The sequence below is a fragment of the Vigna umbellata genome, chromosome 1 (assembly GCF_029865625.1).
Source record: "Vigna umbellata cultivar VRB3 chromosome 1, Vumbellata_1.0, whole genome shotgun sequence".
NCBI lineage: Eukaryota > Viridiplantae > Streptophyta > Magnoliopsida > Fabales > Fabaceae > Vigna > Vigna umbellata.
Window position 1 is genome coordinate 109,210,355 of NC_142165.1, and position 21,223 is coordinate 109,231,577.

The following is a 21,223-nucleotide window of genomic DNA, read 5'->3' on the forward strand; positions in this document are numbered from 1 at the left end:
CCGTTCATGTATTAGAGCACTTCCACACATTAGTTAAATTGTTTAATATAGGTAAATAGTAGAGTGGAATGTTGATATTTTTTTAATGTAATAAAAAATTACGATATTAGTTCATTATATTTAAACATGTAATTTTTATTTTAATTGAAATATTTAAGGTAATTAGGCACATGTTTTTAATAATTATTATATATTTTTTAAATTATGTTTAATATGTAATTGATCTTGACGACTTAAATCTCAATTTATTCTTTACTTTGTTGATTTTAAATTTAAAATCTTTTGTGATTTGTTTAACATTAATTGAATATTAACTTTAATTGTTCTCTAATAATATGTGACAAATTATTAAGAACTGAACTCGTGTTCAGTTATTTTAATATAAATTTTAGATAAAATTAACAAAATTAGAGTTAAAGTTATTATATTAATATTGTAATTCTTTTATTATATTAAAAACGAACTATTATATTAAACGAACTATGTTAAATATACCATCTTATTTCTTTATCAGAAATTGATTCATAAGGATCAACAAGGTTATATACATTAGATTTTTATTTCTTACACATCTCTATAATATGTAATTTTGATAACCGTTAATGCAAAATATTTAAATAATTAGATTTGATGTAATTTAATTTTTACTATTTTAAAGTTTCAAATCTCAAACCCAACTAGATTTAGGTTATATAAACAAGTTCAAACCAACCAAAAGGTTTTCAATTACAATTCCCGTCCATTGTTTTAAGTCGGTTAACAATTATTTTTTAATAACCACAATAGACTTCAATTGTTTAAAGTACAAATTAAAAAGTTTGGTACATGTGCAATGTATATAAATATTATTTATACATTGTCAGTATTCATTATTAAACAATTTACAAGATATAATATGCAAAAATGACATAATATGCAATAAATGTACTATATATAGTATTATATGTATATATATAAATTTATTTGTAATTTCCAAAATTATTTATATACATTTTTATTTAAATTTTATAATAAAAAAACCAATTCAGATGTTAAAATTAAATCTGAAAGTAATTTAAAAAATATTAGGAAATTATGATAAAATTAGAAAATGGTGACAAATTATATAATATAGTCAAACTAAAACCACATTTTAAAGACCATAAATAAATTTGTGTTGCATTTGTTAGAACAAATGGTATTGCACGGCTGAAAAGTTTAGCAAGCGTGTATAATAGGTCAAAGAGGATAGTGGTGAATTAGTTCTTTTAAAAATTGTGATTTTCTTTTAGAACTTTTAACAAAGATTATTATGAATATTGGTTCGAATCAAAAGATTTTATGTTAAGTCGTTAATTACTATGAACATTGGTTAACCTTTTCACTAAAATAATGTTTGCACGTGACAATCAGATAGAATAAAGATTTAGAATAGAAAACACCTTCCTTCGACAAACAAACAAAAACTTCAGTTTAATCAACTTGAAGAAAACTTCTTCAACCTTAGACACAATAAGAACAATATTCTCCTATTCATAAGATTTGATTTGAGCACACTAACACTCGAGAACTTCTTCACACTTTTTTCTGTATTCTCAAATGGCTTAGTTCTATTTTCACACACAAAGAATTTTCCTTAAGCACACAGCTCTAATACTCTCAAATGAAAAGTTATCTTCTAAGAGTTTGAAGACATTTATTTATAAGCCCAAGTTCGTGCAAGGTTAGAAACTGAAAAGACATCTCTCACCTGCTAGTGATAATCGATTATTATAAGTGATAATCAATTATTTGTGTTTGTTATGGGGTTTTGAAAAAATGATAACCGATTATCCTGAGAGATAATCAATTATTTGCACGACCTGAACAATATTAAATCAAACAGTGATAATCGATTATCATTTGAGATAATCGATTATTTGCGCGACCAATCTCTTTCTACTTTGACTGATGATAATTTATTAGTAAACATTCTCTAAACAATAAATCTTGTAAGTGTTATTACATAATCAAAGTTATTCTAATACAATTTCTTCTACAAAATGCTTTTAACGTAAATACAACAAAAATCTTCAATTTTTCGGTTTTTAACATCTCACAACTTCATAGTAACTTCAAGATACTAATGTCCTCATTGATAATTACATCTTAAAATACTAAGAACTATTTTATTTAAAAAAAAATATTGGGTAAAACTTAAAAAAAATTATAAAAACATTTTTTATGTAATATTTTATTTTTCACATGCTCAGTAGATCAATAGTATATTTATATATTTAAATAATATCATTTTGTCTGTATTCAGCGATTTACCGTTTTGCCAGGATGAAATAGTGAATGAATGATGTGTTTCCATTCGAATAACTCTACAAACATCACCACATACCATATTACCAATTTGGCCCTCTTATTTTAGCCTATATAGTTGTGCATGTCATGCATGCAGACTCACCTCTTTTGTGAAAAACAAGCCACTCAAGAAGGACTTGTTTAATATAATATCATAAAAATAATATACTTATTAGGAAAATTTTGTAATTTTATATTTAATCAGTTAAATTTTTTTTATTTATCTCTTAAATTATTTGCAAATTTTTATTTTATTAGAAATTGTTTTGTAATCTAAAAGAAGTGGGAAAAAGTGTATATTACTAGGAACAATTATAGAAATGGGTACAAGATTGCTTTTATAATTAAATATTATTTATTGTAAATAGTTATTTATAAACTATCTGACTTTTTTTCTTTATTTTTTGTTTTTACTTGCTTTATCTCTGTATCTTATCATTTTGATAATTAAAAGAAGTTATTTACAGCTCTGTGTATCTTCATCTATGTCACTGACCTACTGTCTTCTCCGTCCGTCGCATCCGTCCATTCATTCTTTTATTATTTTAATTAAAATAAAATAAAATGGTTTTCTTTTTGTCAATCATGAAACTGTTGATAGATGTGACATAAAATAAAAGGAAATTCATTTATAAAAAAAAAAGTGATTAGCATGTTTATGTTATGTTATAGAGGTAGACACCTAGTTGACAGATTCGCGTACTCGCCCACCCTCCCTCCTTTCTTCAACCTAATCTCTAACTTTTTCAGTTCTATCAATCTATTATGCCCTACTCTCATAACTAACAAACTCCTATTCATGTAATTTCCTTTTAAAACAATATTGCTTTTCAAAAATAACTTTTATTCTATATTTTTTTAAATAAATCAAGGCAAAGTCATTTTTACCAATAATTATACAATAATGTATTATTACATCTCCATATATATAGTAATTCACAATTTTAATGTCATTTATATTTATATCATTCTTTTGTAGTTAGTCTCCTATTAAGTACATGTAATAATTAACTTCATTTACATAAATGTAATGTGCTTTCAAGAAAAACTCTTCTGTTATACGTTTACACTATTTAAGAGAGCTGGATAAATCCCAAAATTCAAAACTTACACTAGCAACATTTACCTTTTACAAAAACCAAATCTTCCTTCTAAAAAAAAAATTACATTTTTAGTATCTTCTTTTTTTCATTTTCTTTAATTATTTTGTACCCACTCTTTTTATTCACCATGCTATTGTAAGAAAATAAACTAAAAATATAAAATAACCTTACATGTATTTAAATCTATGCTTTTAAAAAAATATATTATTTTTATTTTTATTACAAGAAGATTCATAAATAATTACAAATTTTAGTGACTAAAAATTAGTTGCAGTGACCAATTTATAAATTAAAAATAATTGATAATTAAATTAGTTTATATTATAATTAATTTCTAAAATAATTTTTATAATAAATTGATATCTAAATTAATCATTAACATTAACTACGAAAAATTGGTATTTAATTAAAAATTTATCTTTAAACATATTTCTTATCACTAAAATTGATCATAATTTTATCAATTTTATAAAATATATTTATTATAAAGTGACATAATTCATTATGGGTCTTTGTACCCTTTCTAATATCACAAAATAAATAGATATGTATTTAAATTCTAAAGTTGAATTCACATATAAATTTTTTTAAGAGAACGTGTTTCTGGATGTTGTATTAGGGTTTTTGTTAATATGAGTTTACAACTTACCCCCAACATACTCATGTTTTATTGTGAAACGAGAGAATGAATGTAAAATATAAAACTCGATATGAAATTGATTATGCAAAATATCATACAAACACTGTGTTTATACGAGAGATTTCAACCATTCCAAGAAAATAAATACATATATTTAAATTACTTACAATTAATTTTTATTTATTTATTAATTAGTTTGTTAGAATTAATTAATTAAAATATGTTATGTGTCAAATTTTTTGTTTAGATAAAAAATTTTAATTTATCTTTTAAGACAAAATTATATTCTAAATATATATTTAAACACTCAGACTCTATTTTTTAATATATGCATACAATTACTCTTATTCGAAAAAAATAAAATAATAATTTGAAAGATATGAGTGGTAGTTTTGAAGAGAAGAAAAGGAAGGATGCGGTGTGTAGGTTGGGAGCAATTAAATGGGGGGAGAGTACAAAATGTCTTTATTATTTGGGATTATAAATGAGGGACATAAGCTATGATGCTAATGCTAGCAGACTAGAGAGAAAATTACACCATCTCATCACTGCACTGCAGAGAGGAAGAGACATTCGGACTGTCCCACAAGCTTTACCAGCTTTATTTACTTAACTGCAACACACGCTCCTTTTCTATACTGAATAATCTCATATTAGATGCTATACTATCGACACTGACTCAATTCTAACTCAGACAAAAGGAACCATAATCATGTCTACTTCCACACAACTCAAACAATTTTTTCCATTTTCAAATTTATCTCTTTCATTTTTTCACTCTTCAAAATTAATCAAAACTGACTGTGGAAATAGTTGCAAGGGTGATTCCGTGTCATCCATCTCTTCCACTATTCCATCATCGTCAGTATTTACTTGTTGCCTCTCCCTCGATTTGATCGTTCGTCTCTCTTTCTCTCTCTTCTGAGAAGTCAGATTTGAGAAAGAATTGCGCTGTTTGTTTCTCTCTCCTGCTTTTCTTTGCCAGTGGCGCAGTGCAGGAAACGAGGGGGAGAGTTTCATTGGGAAGGTAAAATCCACCCTTTCTTTGCACCATTCCCTCAGCCATTTACATCACCATCCACCACTCTCTTCTTTTCTTCTACTACAACAAACCCCAGTCAGTTTATGCGTGCATCTTTCCCTTTTTCTCTCTCTCTACTCATGCTCCACTGAATGCTTCAATGGGTGGTCGTAAAGGTTTATAAGACAGACCCAACACCCGTTTTTCCAAGCAAAATTGTGTAGATTTTGTCAGGAGAGATAAAAAAACACAACGCCCTTCCACTTCGTGCATCAGACCAGAACTACAGCACCAAGGTCACTGTTTTGGATTTTTCTGTAAAAAGCCTGAAACTTGAAGCATAAAATCCGGGGGAAACCTGAAGACAACTCATCTCCGGAGCAAAAGTAGAGGGAGAGGGAAAAAGGAGAGAAGGGTTTAGTATTTTTTTTCCTCTTCGTGTGATAAGGCCGAGGTTGTAAATTTTTTAATATAATAGGTTGGGGAAACGGATAAGAGTGTGGATGGGTGTGTTTGTGAATTGGTGAGGAGGCAATGGAGGGTGGTTCTAACGAGGCTTCTAGTGTGATGGGTTTTGGAGAGAATACAAGTAGTAGTGGGGTTTGTCCAATGATGATGATGCCTTTAGTGACTTCTCATCATGGTGGACATCGTCCATTAAATCCTAATCTTAATAATCCCAATCGTAATCTTAATGAAAACACAAACACAAACACTCTCTTCGTTCCCATGCCTAGTACTAATAACAATCACCACCCAAACCGCAATAGCATCCACGACATTAACCACAACACCAACACCTCTGAGTTAGGGTATTTCATGGAGATCCACAACCGCAACACGAACAACAACAACGATGGAAGTTCCTCCTCTTCTTCTTCTTCCGCTGTGAAGGCCAAGATCATGGCCCATCCTCACTATCACCGTCTCTTGGCAGCCTACGTCAATTGTCAAAAGGTGAGGGAAAGGAAAAAACACGAAAGGTTAACCTTAACTCATGATATCCATTGACCCAACCTTCCCCACTCGGGTGAAAAGTAGTTAAATATAGACAACCGGAGTGATTGAAAACGATGCCTAATTAATTTATTCACTCTTTCCTTGGTAAGTTCGGATCTGAGTTGTGACATGTGAAGTAATTCCTTTATTAAAGTAAGTCATCCATTCATACCAGTGACAAACTACGTATTATTATTATATTTAAAGTAAAATAAGTAGTAGTAGAAGTATAAACCCTTTAAAGATGGCTAGCTTAACTATTAATGACAAACATGATATTTGGTCATAAGGGTTTACTTATACAGTTGATGCACGTACTTAGCAGGTTGGGGCGCCACCTGAAGTGGTGGCAAGGCTAGAAGAAGCATGTGCATCTTCTGCAGTGACTATGGCAGGTGGAACTGCCAGAATCGGTGAGGATCCGGCGCTGGACCAGTTCATGGAGGCTTACTGTGAGATGCTGATCAAGTACGAGCAAGAGCTCTCCAAACCCTTCAAGGACGCCATGCTCTTCCTTCAAAGGATCGAGTGCCAGTTCAAATCTCTTACTATTTCTTCTTCCGACACTGGTGATTCATAACCTCATCCCCAACTCCAACTTTGATTTTTATGTTTCTTATTCTTTTGATGTTTGTTTTGTTGGGTGTTTGCCTGTTTGATGTTAATTTAATTAATTGAATATCTTTGCATGTCTGTGTTTTCAAGGATGTAGGTTCTGGGAAAGCTGTTAAAGAACTTCTTGTTCTTGAATTTAACTGAGTGCTTGCTTCATCCAATTTTTGTGTTAAAAAGTTGAAATAATTAGTTTGCTACCGTTCTGTGTTTGTTTTCATTACGAAAGATGTTTAATCGATATAGAATATTTGTCTTTTCTTTGTTTAATTTAAGAAGATTCAAAACGTGTTTTTTCCTGTCAAAATGTGAATGGTTAGTACCTACCTGTATACTATCTTATCGGTGTTAGTGCATTGAATAAACTTTTGTTGGCATCCTATAAATTATGCTCTTCCTGCGTGCCCTGATGATATTGACACCATTTCAGCCTTTTTATTTTTGGAAATACAAGTCTTTGCCTATATTCTTGTCTGTGTGATTCCCTATTTGATTTTACTGCTCTCTCTACTTCGCTGTTGTTTATTTTGCATCTGGGTGTGAAGAAACCTCATGCCTAGTGAATCCAACGACAGAGAGAGTGGCAGCTGGAATGTGAATTTGGTTTTAGTGGAGAGAGTCTAGGGTTTCTTTAAAGTGGTGCTAAAGAGTCAAGAGTGTTAGTTCAGTGGTTGTTGGGTTTAGCTATTCACCATCATTTTGCTCTAAAACAATTCATGATTTTTCTAAACTAACTTTTAATAGTTTATACGCTGATAAATTCATGCGTTTTAGTTGGGTGGCCTTGGTTATTTTCACAATTATTGTATATATGTATTGTCATTATTTATCATGTGTTTGTGTCCGACGGTGGAGTGCATATTGCCATGGTTTCTATAACTGTGTCTTTGACATGATAAAACTACACATTGGTGTGTCTATAACGGGAAATGGATGGTTACTTGCCATATGTACATCTACACGGTGCTAACATTGCTGATTGAAATCAGCATTTGAACGTGACAACAATCGATATTTGTCAAACTTTGCTGCTTGAGCGTTGATGACTACAGTGAATAATAGTTGGAAAGTTTTTGTGTATTGCCTTGGATATAATTACAACCGAGATTTCTTAAATATTCATCCATTTATGTATGAGCCAAGAGTGGTGCATGATCTTCTGTTGATGTAAAGGAACAAATCTTCTCGTTCATGGGTTTATTCTGGGTAGAGGGTCCCTCGACAATTTGTTTTTGTAGGTGTTTAACAAGTGGGTTCAATTATTATTGTTATTACTGCTTCTGTTGTTGCTGTTAATTTCTTGATGGTTTTAATTCTTCCATGACTAATGGTAATATCATTTTGCTACTCCTTTGGCCCCTCCAAGAACGTGGCTGTATGAGTATTGTTGCATGTGATTTTAGATTAATATGACGATGATTACGGTGTGGTCTTCTGCTTTAATTATGAACTTTTTGAAGTAATTCATATTTTACCATTTTTTTCTCTGTAATTACAGTGACCTCATGCTGCAAGTGAAATTCCATTTTTTGTTGATAAGGTTTAATACGTTTGATAAATTAGGCTTACACAAGTTAAATCATCTCATTTGAAGAGTATATAACTCTGTTGGGTTTAGGTATTTGCTGTCTCAGTATGGATATGGAGTCATCGTCTTTATAAGGAATGAGTTTGGATTTATTTTTTATTGAATCATTTTAAAATCTGACTTATGTTCTTCATTCATTGCTCCTAATTAATGTAATAAGATGTACTGTTCGTCATCCTTTATGTAATCGTACCATCCAGTCAAAATCTGCACCAAACAGTAGTACAAGGTATAGGTTTGGTAGTAAAATATATCATATCTATGCTTTTAATACTTGTATTGTGTAAACTTGATTGTTACGGTTTGAAGATAAGTTCACAAATGCCGAACTGTACTAGAAACATGCCATAACAGAAATGGTGGTAGGAAACGTTTTACATTAGCGTTTTCTTTGTATTTCATTGTAAGAAATACAGTGTTAAGTTTTGTAATTGGGTTGATCAACAGCTTGTAATGAAGGTGGTGATAGGAATGGATCGTCTGAAGAAATTGATGTACAGAACAACATAATAGATCCACAGGCAGAGGACCAAGAACTGAAAGGTCAACTGTTGCGTAAGTATCGGGGATACCTAGGTAGTTTGAAGCAGGAATTCACAAAGAAGAGAAAAAAGGGGAAGCTGCCGAAAGAAGCAAGGCAACAATTACTGGATTGGTGGAGCAGACACTACAAATGGCCTTACCCATCTGTATGTTGCATGTATTAATTAGTTTATGTATTGTGAAACATGTCATTGGTGTTTTTAAGGAAAAAACATAGGAGGTGGTTGAATTTGATGCATGAACAACAGGAATCTCAGAAGCTGGCGCTTGCAGAATCAACAGGGCTGGATCAGAAGCAAATTAACAACTGGTTTATTAATCAAAGGAAACGGCACTGGAAGCCTTCGGAGGACATGCAATTCGTGGTGGTTGATCCAAACCATCCACACTACTACATGGAAAATGTTCTTGCCAATCCCTTTCCCGATCTCTCCCACACAATGCTCTAGAAAACCTTTTCCTGCCTTTCTGTTCTGTCAAAATGCAAGCAAGGCCTTATTCATATATAATAAGTATCTTACTTTAATCAGTAACCATATTTACACTCTCAAAAAGGATTTACCTTTTGCACTTGTAATATTAAGTCCTTATTCGGTAATTAATTTTCTCCAGAAAATCTGCATCTTCTTACAATATTGTTGGCCTCGTAAATTGTCTTAAAAGAAGTATTTATATAAACTGTGTTTGTTTTTGTAGTAGTTAATTGTTGCTTTCGTCGGTAAGTTAAAGTTACCCGTTATTTACCTTGGTTTCATTACATTTACGTTGAATTTTGTAATAATTAATTTTATTAATTAAAATAATGTAAATTTATTTAACATGTTTATTAAATGAAAAACCATTTTTTTTATTTTTATTTTTGTACTTGGAATTGTTTTATCTTTATTTATTTATAATTAATAATTTTGGATATTATAATGTTATATTTTTTAATAATAGGAATTTTATTAAATTAACATTAATGTTATATAAAGTTGTCAAGAAGTCAAAGATAATAATAGTTATTACGAAACCTAATTTTTGTACCTGATTTAAGGTACACACAAGTATACAATTGCAATCTCTACGTTGAATATGTAATATTAATCTATAATTGTATTCCAGTTAATGAATAAATCATTCAGTTATGAATAATGGAAAAATAATTTTAGATAATTTTGAATACAATTCGTTTGATTATTTTTAATCTCTGGTACAAACTAACTATTCTTTCACATTAACCAGGTCAAACAGATTTGAAATAAAAGTAAATATCATGATATAAACCGACATGAAATTACCCTAAAAAGAGGAAAGTACGATAAACGAAAACGTGTAGAGAAGATTAAAGAACTGAAATTATCTCACAGCAACCTTTTTAAATGCTGTATTATATTTTTAAGACATCAGTCTTTTAAGAATTATAGTGTCCTTCACGTATAGTTAGTTTACCTCACTAGACACACATTTTAACCTAAAATAATAACTGAAGAACAATATATATATATATATATATATATATATATATATATATATATATATATATATATATATATATATATATATATATATATATATATATATATATATATATATATGGGTTTTGCTAACGCGCGTACACCTGATTTTCAGTTGGTACATTTTAGTAATGTGTACCGGATTTTAGTAGACAAAAATACCCTTATATATCATGGATTCTAAGTTTTAAGGTTAAGGGTATTTTAATAATTTTCATTCTCTAAATTTTTTTTAAAAAAAAAGAAACCCCCAAACCATTACTCACCTCTCTCATTCCTCTCATTCCTTTCTCTTTCATCTCTCTCACTCTAACCTTTTCTCTGTTATCCTACTGTACCCCCAATTGAAAAAATCAGAAACACTTGCGTTTAAACAATTTGCCTTTGTAAAGAGTTGAGAATCATCATCTCTAAAAAAACCCTCCATTCTCTAATTTCATTATCTGCATATGTTGAATCATCGTCTCTAAAAAAACCCTCCAGGCCAATTACCAATTCTTTGGGATGTTATTATGCTTGTGAAAATTAGATAAAATTATATACGACAAAAATTATAAAAATTATAAAATGAAAACTCATTATAAAGTCATTTTTTGTAAGAAATTGTTTAACAACGAGTGTTTCTGATTTTTTCCAGGCCAATTACCAATTCCTTTGATGTCATTATGCTTGTGAAAATTAGATAAAATTAGATAAGACAAAAATTATAAAATAAAAACTCATTATAAAATCACTTTTTGTAAGAAATTGTTTAACAACAAGTATTTCTGATATTTTCCAGGTCAATTACCAATTCCTTTATGCTTGTGAAAATTGGATGATAAGACAAAAATTATAAGATCAAAACTCATTATAAAATCATTTGTTTGTAAGATTGTTTAATTGGGGCTACAGTAGGGATGACAGAGATATAAAATCATTTGTTTGTAAGATTGTTTGTAAGATTGGACTGAGAAAGATGAAAGAGAAAGGATTGAGATGAATGAGAGAGGTGAGTAAGGGTTTTTTTTTAGTTTTGAGAATGAAAATTATTAAAATATCCTTAACCTTAAAACTTAGAATCCATGGTATATAAGGATATTTTTGTCTACTAAAACCCGGTACACATTGCTAAAATGTACCAACGAAAAACAAGCGTACGCGCGTTAACAAACCCATATATATATATATATATATATATATATATATATATATATATATATATATATATATATATATATATATATAAAATAAGAAATATCAAGTAATATTCTCAGAAATTGAGTTCAATACTTTTCGGACACGCATTAATTTTGTATCCAATTGAACCTAAACCTAAAATACAATTTAAAATATTTGACAAAGTAGTTTAATATTAATTAAAATATACTTATATCGTTCCACTTCTACCATTAATTAATAATAAGGGCAGTTTAAATATTTTTTTTTGTTTAACTTTCCTCTAACTTTTAAAAGAGAAAATCGATTAAAGCGAACAACAAATTTTCAAATACTGGTAGACTGAAATTGAGAGAAACAATAGAATGATTAAAATCAATTTGGAAGACTAAAAGATAAAAATTATAATCGAGTCAAATTATTATATTGCATTTATATCTATGAAATGAATAACTTTTAATTGGTTAATAATGTATAAAAATTACTCTGAATATATATAAAACTTCTTTTAATCTATAACTCCACACACACACACAATATTTTTTTACACATTTATTATTTCTATTTTGTTCTTTTTAATATAATTGTTTAATGATTTGTAAAATATTAAAATTTTAGGCTGTTTCATAAATCTAAAAACAGTTTCTCTCGTATATTTAATAATTGATTTAACAATTTTATGTTTTATTAAATATTATTTAATAAGTCAAAAAATTTAGTACTTTTGTTTTTTATTATTAATATTGATAATATTATTTATGAGATATTAATATTCATAATACTATTTAATAATAAAGTAATTTAAATAACGGATGTCATAATTTTTAAATATATTTATCATCGTAATAAACTATTTTATTATGATTTTGTATGCAAATTCATTTAATAATTTCATAGGAGAAAATGAGATATATGTTACTTTTAATATTGAAAACATGTCTAAAATATATTTAAAATAGAAATTTTATATATAAATTATATAATTTTACTATTCAACTACATATTCTATTACTAAATTAGTATTTAAGCCTAGTAATAATAATAAATAAATAAATAATAATATATATTTACTAGATTTTAAAAGTTCATTATGATGTTAAAGAATAAACAAGTAAACTTTAAAAAGTTATTAAAATACATGCATAAAAAATAATTCAATGTTTTTGAACCTATATTTTTTTAATCCCTTAAAAGAGCATAGCAAAATCATAATAAAATTTTATTAGTGTTGGGAAGGTTCGATACACACATATCTCCACACTTGGTAAGATATTGTCCGCTTTGAGCAAGCCCTCACGGATTTGCTTTTGGTATCACTCCAAAAAGATGGAGGTATCTATATGTATATAAACCCATATCCGTCTCTTCTTTTATCCGATGTGGGACTTTGTTTGCATCCCAACATCCTCCCTCAAACAAAGGACTATGGTTTCCTTCCTATCCTATTGCGGAAGTCTTTTTAGTCCTTTTTATCCCCGAGTACACCATGGGCACACCATGGGGCCACCTGCCTCCCTCCACCTGATCATGGGGGGACGTACTCGTCTAGGCCCGGCCACTAGAACTGAACCAGTGGCTCTGATACCACTGTTGGGGAGGTTCGATACACACACATCTCCACACTTGGTAAGATATTGTCCGTTTTGGGTCAAGCCCTCACAAATTTGCTTTTGGTACCACTCTAAAAGGCTCTTACCAATGGAGGTATCTATGTGTAGGGTGTTGCTCCGTCCACCACTTCAAGTGCTTCTGCACCTCCCCACTATTTTCTTTTATTTCAAAAATACTCTACACCTCCCTACTATTTTCTTTTATTCCAAAAATACCTTTATAAACTTAAAAGTTAGATGTAAATACAAAATAATAAACATAATAATATTAATAGTAAATAATATATTATTATTATTATTATATACTAACTTTATAATGACGAAAGAACTAAATAAATTCCAAATTTTTAACAAATAACTTTTCTTTTATATTTTAACTATTTATTAATATTTTTATATTATTTATCTAATAAATTAAATACTTTATTCAAGTTATTTAAGTCAAACATGTCGTAAGTTAAAACATAATATAATGTTAAAAATTATAGATATTAAATGTAAAAACAAACACACATATATAAAAACATTTTTCTAGAAATTTGGAACAAAATTTTACCATTTATTAAGTAATTTGAAGAAGAAAAAAATATATTGAACAGTGAAAATAAGATTGAATCAAACTTATTTAAGGGAAAATGTAAATAAAATTTTGCAATATATCAGAAATTTAAATCTGAGTCATATGGAAGGTGTAGAGTATTTTTGGAATAAAAAAAATAGTGAGGAGGTGCATGAACACTTGGGGTGGTGGAGGAAGCAACACCCTTATGTGTATATAAACCCATATCTGTCTCTTCTTTTATTCGATGTGGGACTTTGTTTGTATCCCAACAATTAGTAAAATATTTAAATTTAATTTGTCTTGATATACTAAAATCACTAAACAATTCTATAAAATAGAGATTTGATATTGAATAAATGTAAAACATAAAAATATAATTAGTAAAAATTGATATTTGTATCCATAATAATAAAAAATAAAACAGTTTAAAGACAATAATTTTACTACTTGTAGAAGAATATGATTATATATTTAGGTTTTTATACTATATTATATATTATTATGTATTATACATACATTGAATTACTTTTTGTTTTTGTATTTTTAAAATTGCCAGTTTTTTAAAATTGAAAAAAATATGTACAGTGTATTTTACATAAAATTTATTGAAAAGTGTTTTTGCTGGATTGGGACGAGGATGACTCCTGCTCAACTCTCCTGTCTGGTCGAACGTTTAGGTGACCTGCAGAATATACTTCAACGCTCAAGTCAGAATTTGTCTCTGGAGGTCTAAAATAATGCTATTATGAAAGCATAAACATTACCTCGAAATTAAATATCTATTTATAGAGTTTATAAGAATCTGACCAATTAATTTATCTCTTTATGGTCATTAATATCAGTCATCAATAGCTGTTACCATATTGATTACGCTTTAACTCTCTCCAATTGCTGACCGAACAACTATAAGGCCATTTTCCATACCTCGACTGGTCAGTTCGTATGACTTAGCGCACAGTTGTACCCGATAAGCCGACTCCCAGCTTATAATAACAAAAAGTATATTATACTTTTTTAAAATTATATTTATATATATATATTTTTTTCTTCATATATATATATATATATATATATATTGAATATTACACTTTTTCATAATAAATATTTAAAAAATGCGAAGGTACAAGTTCAATAGCGTTTGCGTATATAAAGTCTTTCACACAGTTATTTTGAAATCTGAATATCCATGTCCTTTTAAAAATACAAAACAGTTATAGAATTTGACATATTTAAAGTAATATTTTTTTAAAGTAATCTGAATCCTTGTCTCTGAATTAGGCACTTTCTCTCCAAATTTTTTGAAAATAATTTTCACACACCAGTCAACAATTTGTAACAAAAGGTCTCAAGTGAAAAAAAAAAAATCAAAATCAAAATCAAAATCTCTCAATCATTTCAAATTAATGTTTCTTTTTAACATTTTTTGTGTGTGGTTAACATTCTTACCTGAAAAAGAGACATAATTGTGAAAAATGATATTTTTATGTTTAGATATTTATCAGATAATTTTTTAATCTCACAGTTTATCTCAATCGTTACGGTCTAGCTTCTGACCTTGTATAAATTACATTAAAAAATATAGCTAAGTTGGCATTAAAGAAACGGAAATTTTTATAAACAAAAAATTTACTTTACACATAATTTTTTTAATATTTATTTAACATTACCTTTTGTTACTTTTTTTTAAATATAAAAATAATTTTTTTATAATTATTTTACTTTTTATATAGTATATGTGAAATAAATATAAACGTGTGATGTTTTTGTTACTCTTTTACAAGACAATCTTTTATAATCCATTTCACTATATCACACGCAAGAGGACTTTACCCTCATGAGAAGTGGTCCATTCCAGCTCATTAACACTTCTTTTGGAAGAGGTTACTGATAATAATCAATTAAAAAACAATGAAACTCTTCTAACTCTAGAAAAAATATAATAAAAAAATGTTGTGAATTAATTGACGAGGATGTCCTTTTTTTAGGACTAAAGTTTGGTTTGTTTGCGTGAAAGGCACATGCAATATAGTAATGATAACTTTGAATAATAGATAGTAACGGTTGGACTAAGACATGCCAAATTTGCTTACAGTGGGAAACTGAAGTTTAAGAGTGACGTTGCAGAGTGTATAAGAAGAATGATTAGCATTGATGATTGAAAAAAGAAGAATTAGAGAAAGAATGGCGAAAGTGATTGTTGTTTCCGTAGGTTTACCATTGATAGCAGTGATTCTGATCTCCATGTTCATGGCTGCTATAACTTGCTTGAAGGAAGAAGAGCGTTCCATATATTTGGTCTTAATGGAAGGAGATGCACTTGCTTTTACTCAACAACATTCATCAACAATGCAATCCAACAGGTTAATATATATATTCTCTTTCTACAAAATGTTATATTTCAATTCCTACTTTTTAATCATGTTTTATTATACTCATTTTCTTCAGAGTTGATTTATCTGTTTATTAAACATCACATTGTTAGTCGTTTATAAATGTTGATGTCAATTTAACAATTATTTTTATATGAATAATTATACGATAATACATTTTTATTTTTATTTGATACACAATAGAAGAACAATATAAGAATAAAATAATCATAAAAAAATAAAATTTTAAACTTTTCAAAAATTTATGTTAATTAAAGTATCAATTTTCTTATTATACATATTTATTAAAACATCAAATTATATATATATATATATATATATATATATATATATATATATATATATATATATATATATATATATTACTGTATTTATAGAAAGCATTAAGCAATTAATATATATTACTAAGCAATTAATATATAAATGACATAAACATTATAAATAACTTACAGTTTTATGATTTAATAAGTACATTCTATTAGGTATTAAACTATTCATAATTCACATAAAAGCTTGTGATATTAATTAATTATAATTACTGTATTTATATAAAGCATTAAGCAATTAATATATATTTACTAAGCAATTAATATATAAGTGACATAAACATTATAAATAACTTACAGTTTTATGATTTAATAAGTACATTCTATTAAGTATTAAACTATTCATAATTCACATAAAAGCTTGTGATATTAATTAATTATTTATATATATATATATATATTATTTAAATTTATAAGTGTGAATTTCTCAAAATATTTTTATATTTTTTTTTCTCAAAAATTTCCGTTGCTATTATTTCAAATAAAATATTTATTTTTAAAATATTATTTTCTGTTAAATCTGAATAACTTGCATGTTTAGCTTACATATATTTAAATTAATTCTACATATTTTTGTAATTTAAAATGTTATATTTATATTTTAAAATTTTACTTAATGAAATACACTTGTGCTAGTAGTTTTAAACATTCTTATATTATTTTGTTATTTTAAGTTTTTCTTATAAATGGGTATGTTTGAATTAATTTTAAGAAGAAAGATACTAAAAAAATTGTTTTTCACTAAATAATATTACTTTACAAATAAATTCGGGACGGATTTTTTTTTTCTGGTACTTACCAAAGAGTTTAATTAGAATGCAATAAAATTTTCGAACTATACATATCAAGAAACTCGAATATGACTTATGATATATATTCTATCGCAAAATTATCATACAATAATACTTTATTGGGTGACAGTGTACATAACTATTGCATAATTTTTATTAATAATTTAAAAAATATGGTCATTAAAATTTCAAAACTAACATTAAGGCTTGGTAAATTATTATTTTATTATAATTTCCTTTACATTTATTTTTATTATGTTAATATAATATTTTATTATAAAAGATATTTGTCAAATGAGTATAGAAAAATAAAAGTGTTGTCAAGTAATATTTTTCCGTAGTTATTATTAAAATGTGGCAATATTCATTCCTCAAGTTTTATTCACCAAAATGAAAATTAAATGACGTACTAGAGCAGAAATCTTGAGCTGCATATTCAATCCTGAATCACATACAAGTTATGCTGATGAATGATGATAATTTCCTTTATGTCAACATTAGTGTAAATTATTTATCAATGATTCAATCATTGATTCTTTTGATCAGAAAACCTAACCATAGTTTCTTATTCTGATGTGTGTGGCTAATCAGGGAAGCTTCAAAGACACATGCAAAGCACTTAATATCATCATCTCACGATCTATTTCTGCAAACAACGTTGGATACAGGAAGCTACAACAAACTCCACAGTTATAAACACATCATCAATGGTTTTTCTGTCCACACAACCCCTTCCCAGGTTTATTTAACATAAAACATATCTTTGTCCTTTTTCTGAATTGTTAACATTAAGGTCAAAAGATAATGTCATTTACGTGTGCATGGGGGTGGTGACGAAAACTTGCAGGCTGAAAGACTAAGAAGTAAACCGGGAGTTAAGTTGGTAGAGAAAGACAGAGGAGTGAAAAAGATGACAACATACACACCTGAATTTCTAAGTTTACCAAATGGAATATGGGCGCAGGAAGGAGGAGAAACAAATGCAGGTGAAGGAGTTGTGATTGGTTTTGTGGATAGTGGCATCAACCCTTTTCATCCCAGCTTTGCTTACGATCCCATGCTACCTTTCAAATCAAACCTCTCTCGTTTTGAGGGTGCCTGCATGATGGGTCCTCTCTTCCCTCCTACTTCCTGCAATGGAAAGATAGTAGCCGCCAGGTATTTCTCTGCTGGGGCTGAAGCTGCTGCTACACTCGATCCTTCCAAGGATTTTCTTTCACCCTATGATGCAGATGGACATGGCAGGTTTGTTATCAACTCTTGTAACTAACAGTCTTTAAAATGTACCTTCCTATGGCTAATTCCATTCGTTTCAGTCATGTGGCATCTATTGCTGCTGGAAATGCTGGTGTTCCTGTTGTAGTCAACAGTTTTTGCTACGGGAAAGCTAGTGGAATAGCACCACGTGCAAGGTGGGCCTTCTAATTTTGTTTTGTGGCTGGTTGTTTTGTTACAAGAAGAAAAAAAGTGTAGAACATACACTTCAAAATGATGTATAATGACATTTATGTGGCTTCGGACGATGCTGTCGTTTGCAGGATTGCTGTTTATAAGGCTATGTATCCATCCGTGGCAACTCTAGCAGATGTTATTGCTGCGATCGATCACGTAAGCTTCGCTTCCGTTCTCAATGGATTAGATCCTTCGACTATCTAAAATTAATCAAGAAGGAAGATACAGTGAAACGGGAGAAGTTATTTAGAGAAAACTTTCCTAACATACATTGATTAGATCATATTAGTGTTGGTCTCTTAGTGTGAGTGGCCATAACAACTGAAATAGTTTGCATGATTTGCGCAGGCTGTTCTGGATGGAGTGGATATCTTATCGCTATCTGTAGGACCAAACGGACCACCAGAACACACGTTAACATTCTTAAACATGTTTGACATTTCTTTGTTGTTTGCACGAAAAGCAGGAGTTCTCGTGGTGCAAGCTGCAGGGAACAACGGTCCCGCATCTTCAAGTGTAGTGTCATTCAGTCCTTGGAGTGTAACTGTCGCCGCTAGCACCACAAACAGAAGGTACCCTTCTTCACTTGTACTTGGAAATGGCGCAGTACTTAATGGCGTGGGACTATCAGGTACTTCTGTCTCTCAATACACTCTTATATATATATATATATATATCAACCTATATTTTGTCCATATCTAGTGCTCCAAGTGATCTTAATGTATGAACAGGACCAAGTTTTGGAAATGGATCAGTTTGGCATAAGCTTGTTTTAGCTAAGGATGCGGTCAAAATGAGTGGAACAAGACCAAAGACTGAGTACATTGAGGAGTGCCAACATCCAGATGTTTTGGACCCTCATATAGTGTTGGGAAGTATCATTATCTGCACATTCTCAGGTGGGTTCTATAATGGCACCTCAACTCTTGCTGGTATTATTGGCACCGTGAAGGCTCTGGGAATGGAGGGCTTTGTTTTAGTTGCGAACCCAAGCTATGGTGATTATATTGCAGAGCCAATGCCTTTTGCCTTTTCTGGTATTTTGATCCCTCGTGTGGAGGATGCCAAGGTACAAAAGGGAGGACTTGCTATTATTATTATTATTATAAATATATATCTTTTATGTAACTGTATCTTTGTAAAGAGATAACTGACATACTGCTTGAAATTGTAGGCTATATTAAAGTACTATGAAGAAAAAACAAAGAGGAACAAGAAAGGAAATGGCAGAGAGTTTGGTGCTTTGGCAGCTGTGGGAGAAGGAAGACTTGCCTCTTTCACAGGAAGATCACCGATAGTCAGTAGATTTTCTTCAAGGGGTCCAGATATCATTGACAATAAAAAAAATGTTGCAGATGTTCTTAAACCTGATATTCTTGCTCCAGGACACCAAATCTGGGCGGCCTGGGCCCCCATGAGTGCCTCAGAACCTTTCCTCAGAGGTGCTTTTCTCTTCTTTTTTTCCAAATTCTATCTAAAATGTCAATGTACCATTACTACCATCTTTCATGAAAGAGAAATAGTTGACAACACCGAAACATCATCGAACACTCTTTTGGTAATACAGGGAACAGTTTTGCATTGTTATCTGGTACCAGCATGTCCACACCTCATGTGGCTGGAATAGCAGCACTGATGAAGCAACACAATCCATCATGGACTCCATCCATGATAGCTTCTGCGATCTCTACAACAAGCTCAAAGTATGACCATCTTGGACAGCCTATAATGGCAGAAGGCTATGAGGTCAACACCTTGCTACCCGCCACTCCTTTTGATTACGGCTCAGGCTTTGTCAACCCCAGTCGTGCCGTTGATCCTGGTTTGGTACTTTCATCAGGTACGTAATAATCACTTGTTTATCAGCATACTTCTTTTACTGGAAGCAACCTGAATCATTCATTGGTTCTGAAACAGATTATGCAGACTTCATCAGCTTCCTGTGCTCTTTGCCGGACATAGACACGGATGCAGTCGTTGCAGCTACTGGAGAGCAATGCAATCACCCATTTGCCTATCCTTTCAGTCTAAACCTTCCTTCGGTTACAGTATCTGCGCTGAGAGGATCAGTTTCTGTCCGAAGAACTTTCACGAACGTGGGGAACACCACAGAGACGTACTTGGCCACTGTTGGTCCCCCAAATGGAACTGACATCTGCCTGTATCCAACTTGGTTTACCTTAACTCCGCAAGGAACGCAAGATTTGGATATACATATCAGTGTCGTCCAACCAATGCAGAATTTTACCTTTGGTGAAATTGTTCTCACAGGAAATTTAAACCACATTGTACGAATAACATTGTCAGTGTTCGCGATTTCAGTGTAATGAAGATCACTTCCATTTCAGGTTTAAGGATATTAAGTTCGGTTTTTTTACAAAACGCTATTCTCAACTTGTTGAGATTATTGAGTTTAATTTGGAACTTACCTTTTAAACAAATTTATACAACAACCACACCTTTCTAATGAAAAAGTTGGTCACAATATTTTATTATAGATTATGTTTATATTTTTTAAAATATAAATTTAAAACTTATTCACAAAATAAGTGTAAGTTCTTTTAATGCATCAAAATAAAATTAATATTTTTATTTAATAGAAAG

General features: G+C 29.8%; 2 protein-coding genes across 3 annotated transcripts; both read left to right on the forward strand.

Moving 5' to 3' along the window:
• Nucleotides 1–4,541: 4,541 nt before the first annotated feature.
• Nucleotides 4,542–9,537, forward strand: LOC124833694 (homeobox protein SBH1). Of its 2 annotated transcripts, none has more exons than XM_047308232.2 (4): nucleotides 4,542–6,049; nucleotides 6,414–6,660; nucleotides 8,739–8,980; nucleotides 9,083–9,537. In XM_047308232.2, the coding sequence occupies exons 1-4, from the start codon at nucleotides 5,627–5,629 to the stop codon at nucleotides 9,281–9,283; spliced, it is 1,113 nt and encodes a 370-aa protein (XP_047164188.1). In that variant the 5' UTR covers nucleotides 4,542–5,626; the 3' UTR covers nucleotides 9,284–9,537. The 2 variants fall into 2 exon arrangements, with proteins under 2 accessions (XP_047164188.1, XP_047164189.1); XM_047308233.2 differs by having other exon boundaries at nucleotides 4,544–6,049; nucleotides 6,417–6,660.
• A 6,265-nt stretch (nucleotides 9,538–15,802) lies between these two features.
• Nucleotides 15,803–20,976, forward strand: ALE1 (PA-domain containing subtilase family protein). Its single transcript, XM_047308240.2, has 10 exons — nucleotides 15,803–16,020; nucleotides 17,759–17,906; nucleotides 18,015–18,412; nucleotides 18,484–18,579; nucleotides 18,706–18,775; nucleotides 18,968–19,250; nucleotides 19,351–19,688; nucleotides 19,794–20,061; nucleotides 20,187–20,459; nucleotides 20,537–20,976. Exons 1-10 carry the CDS (start codon nucleotides 15,812–15,814, stop codon nucleotides 20,944–20,946), a joined length of 2,493 nt encoding a protein of 830 aa, XP_047164196.2. The 5' UTR covers nucleotides 15,803–15,811; the 3' UTR covers nucleotides 20,947–20,976.
• Nucleotides 20,977–21,223: the final 247 nt, after the last annotated feature.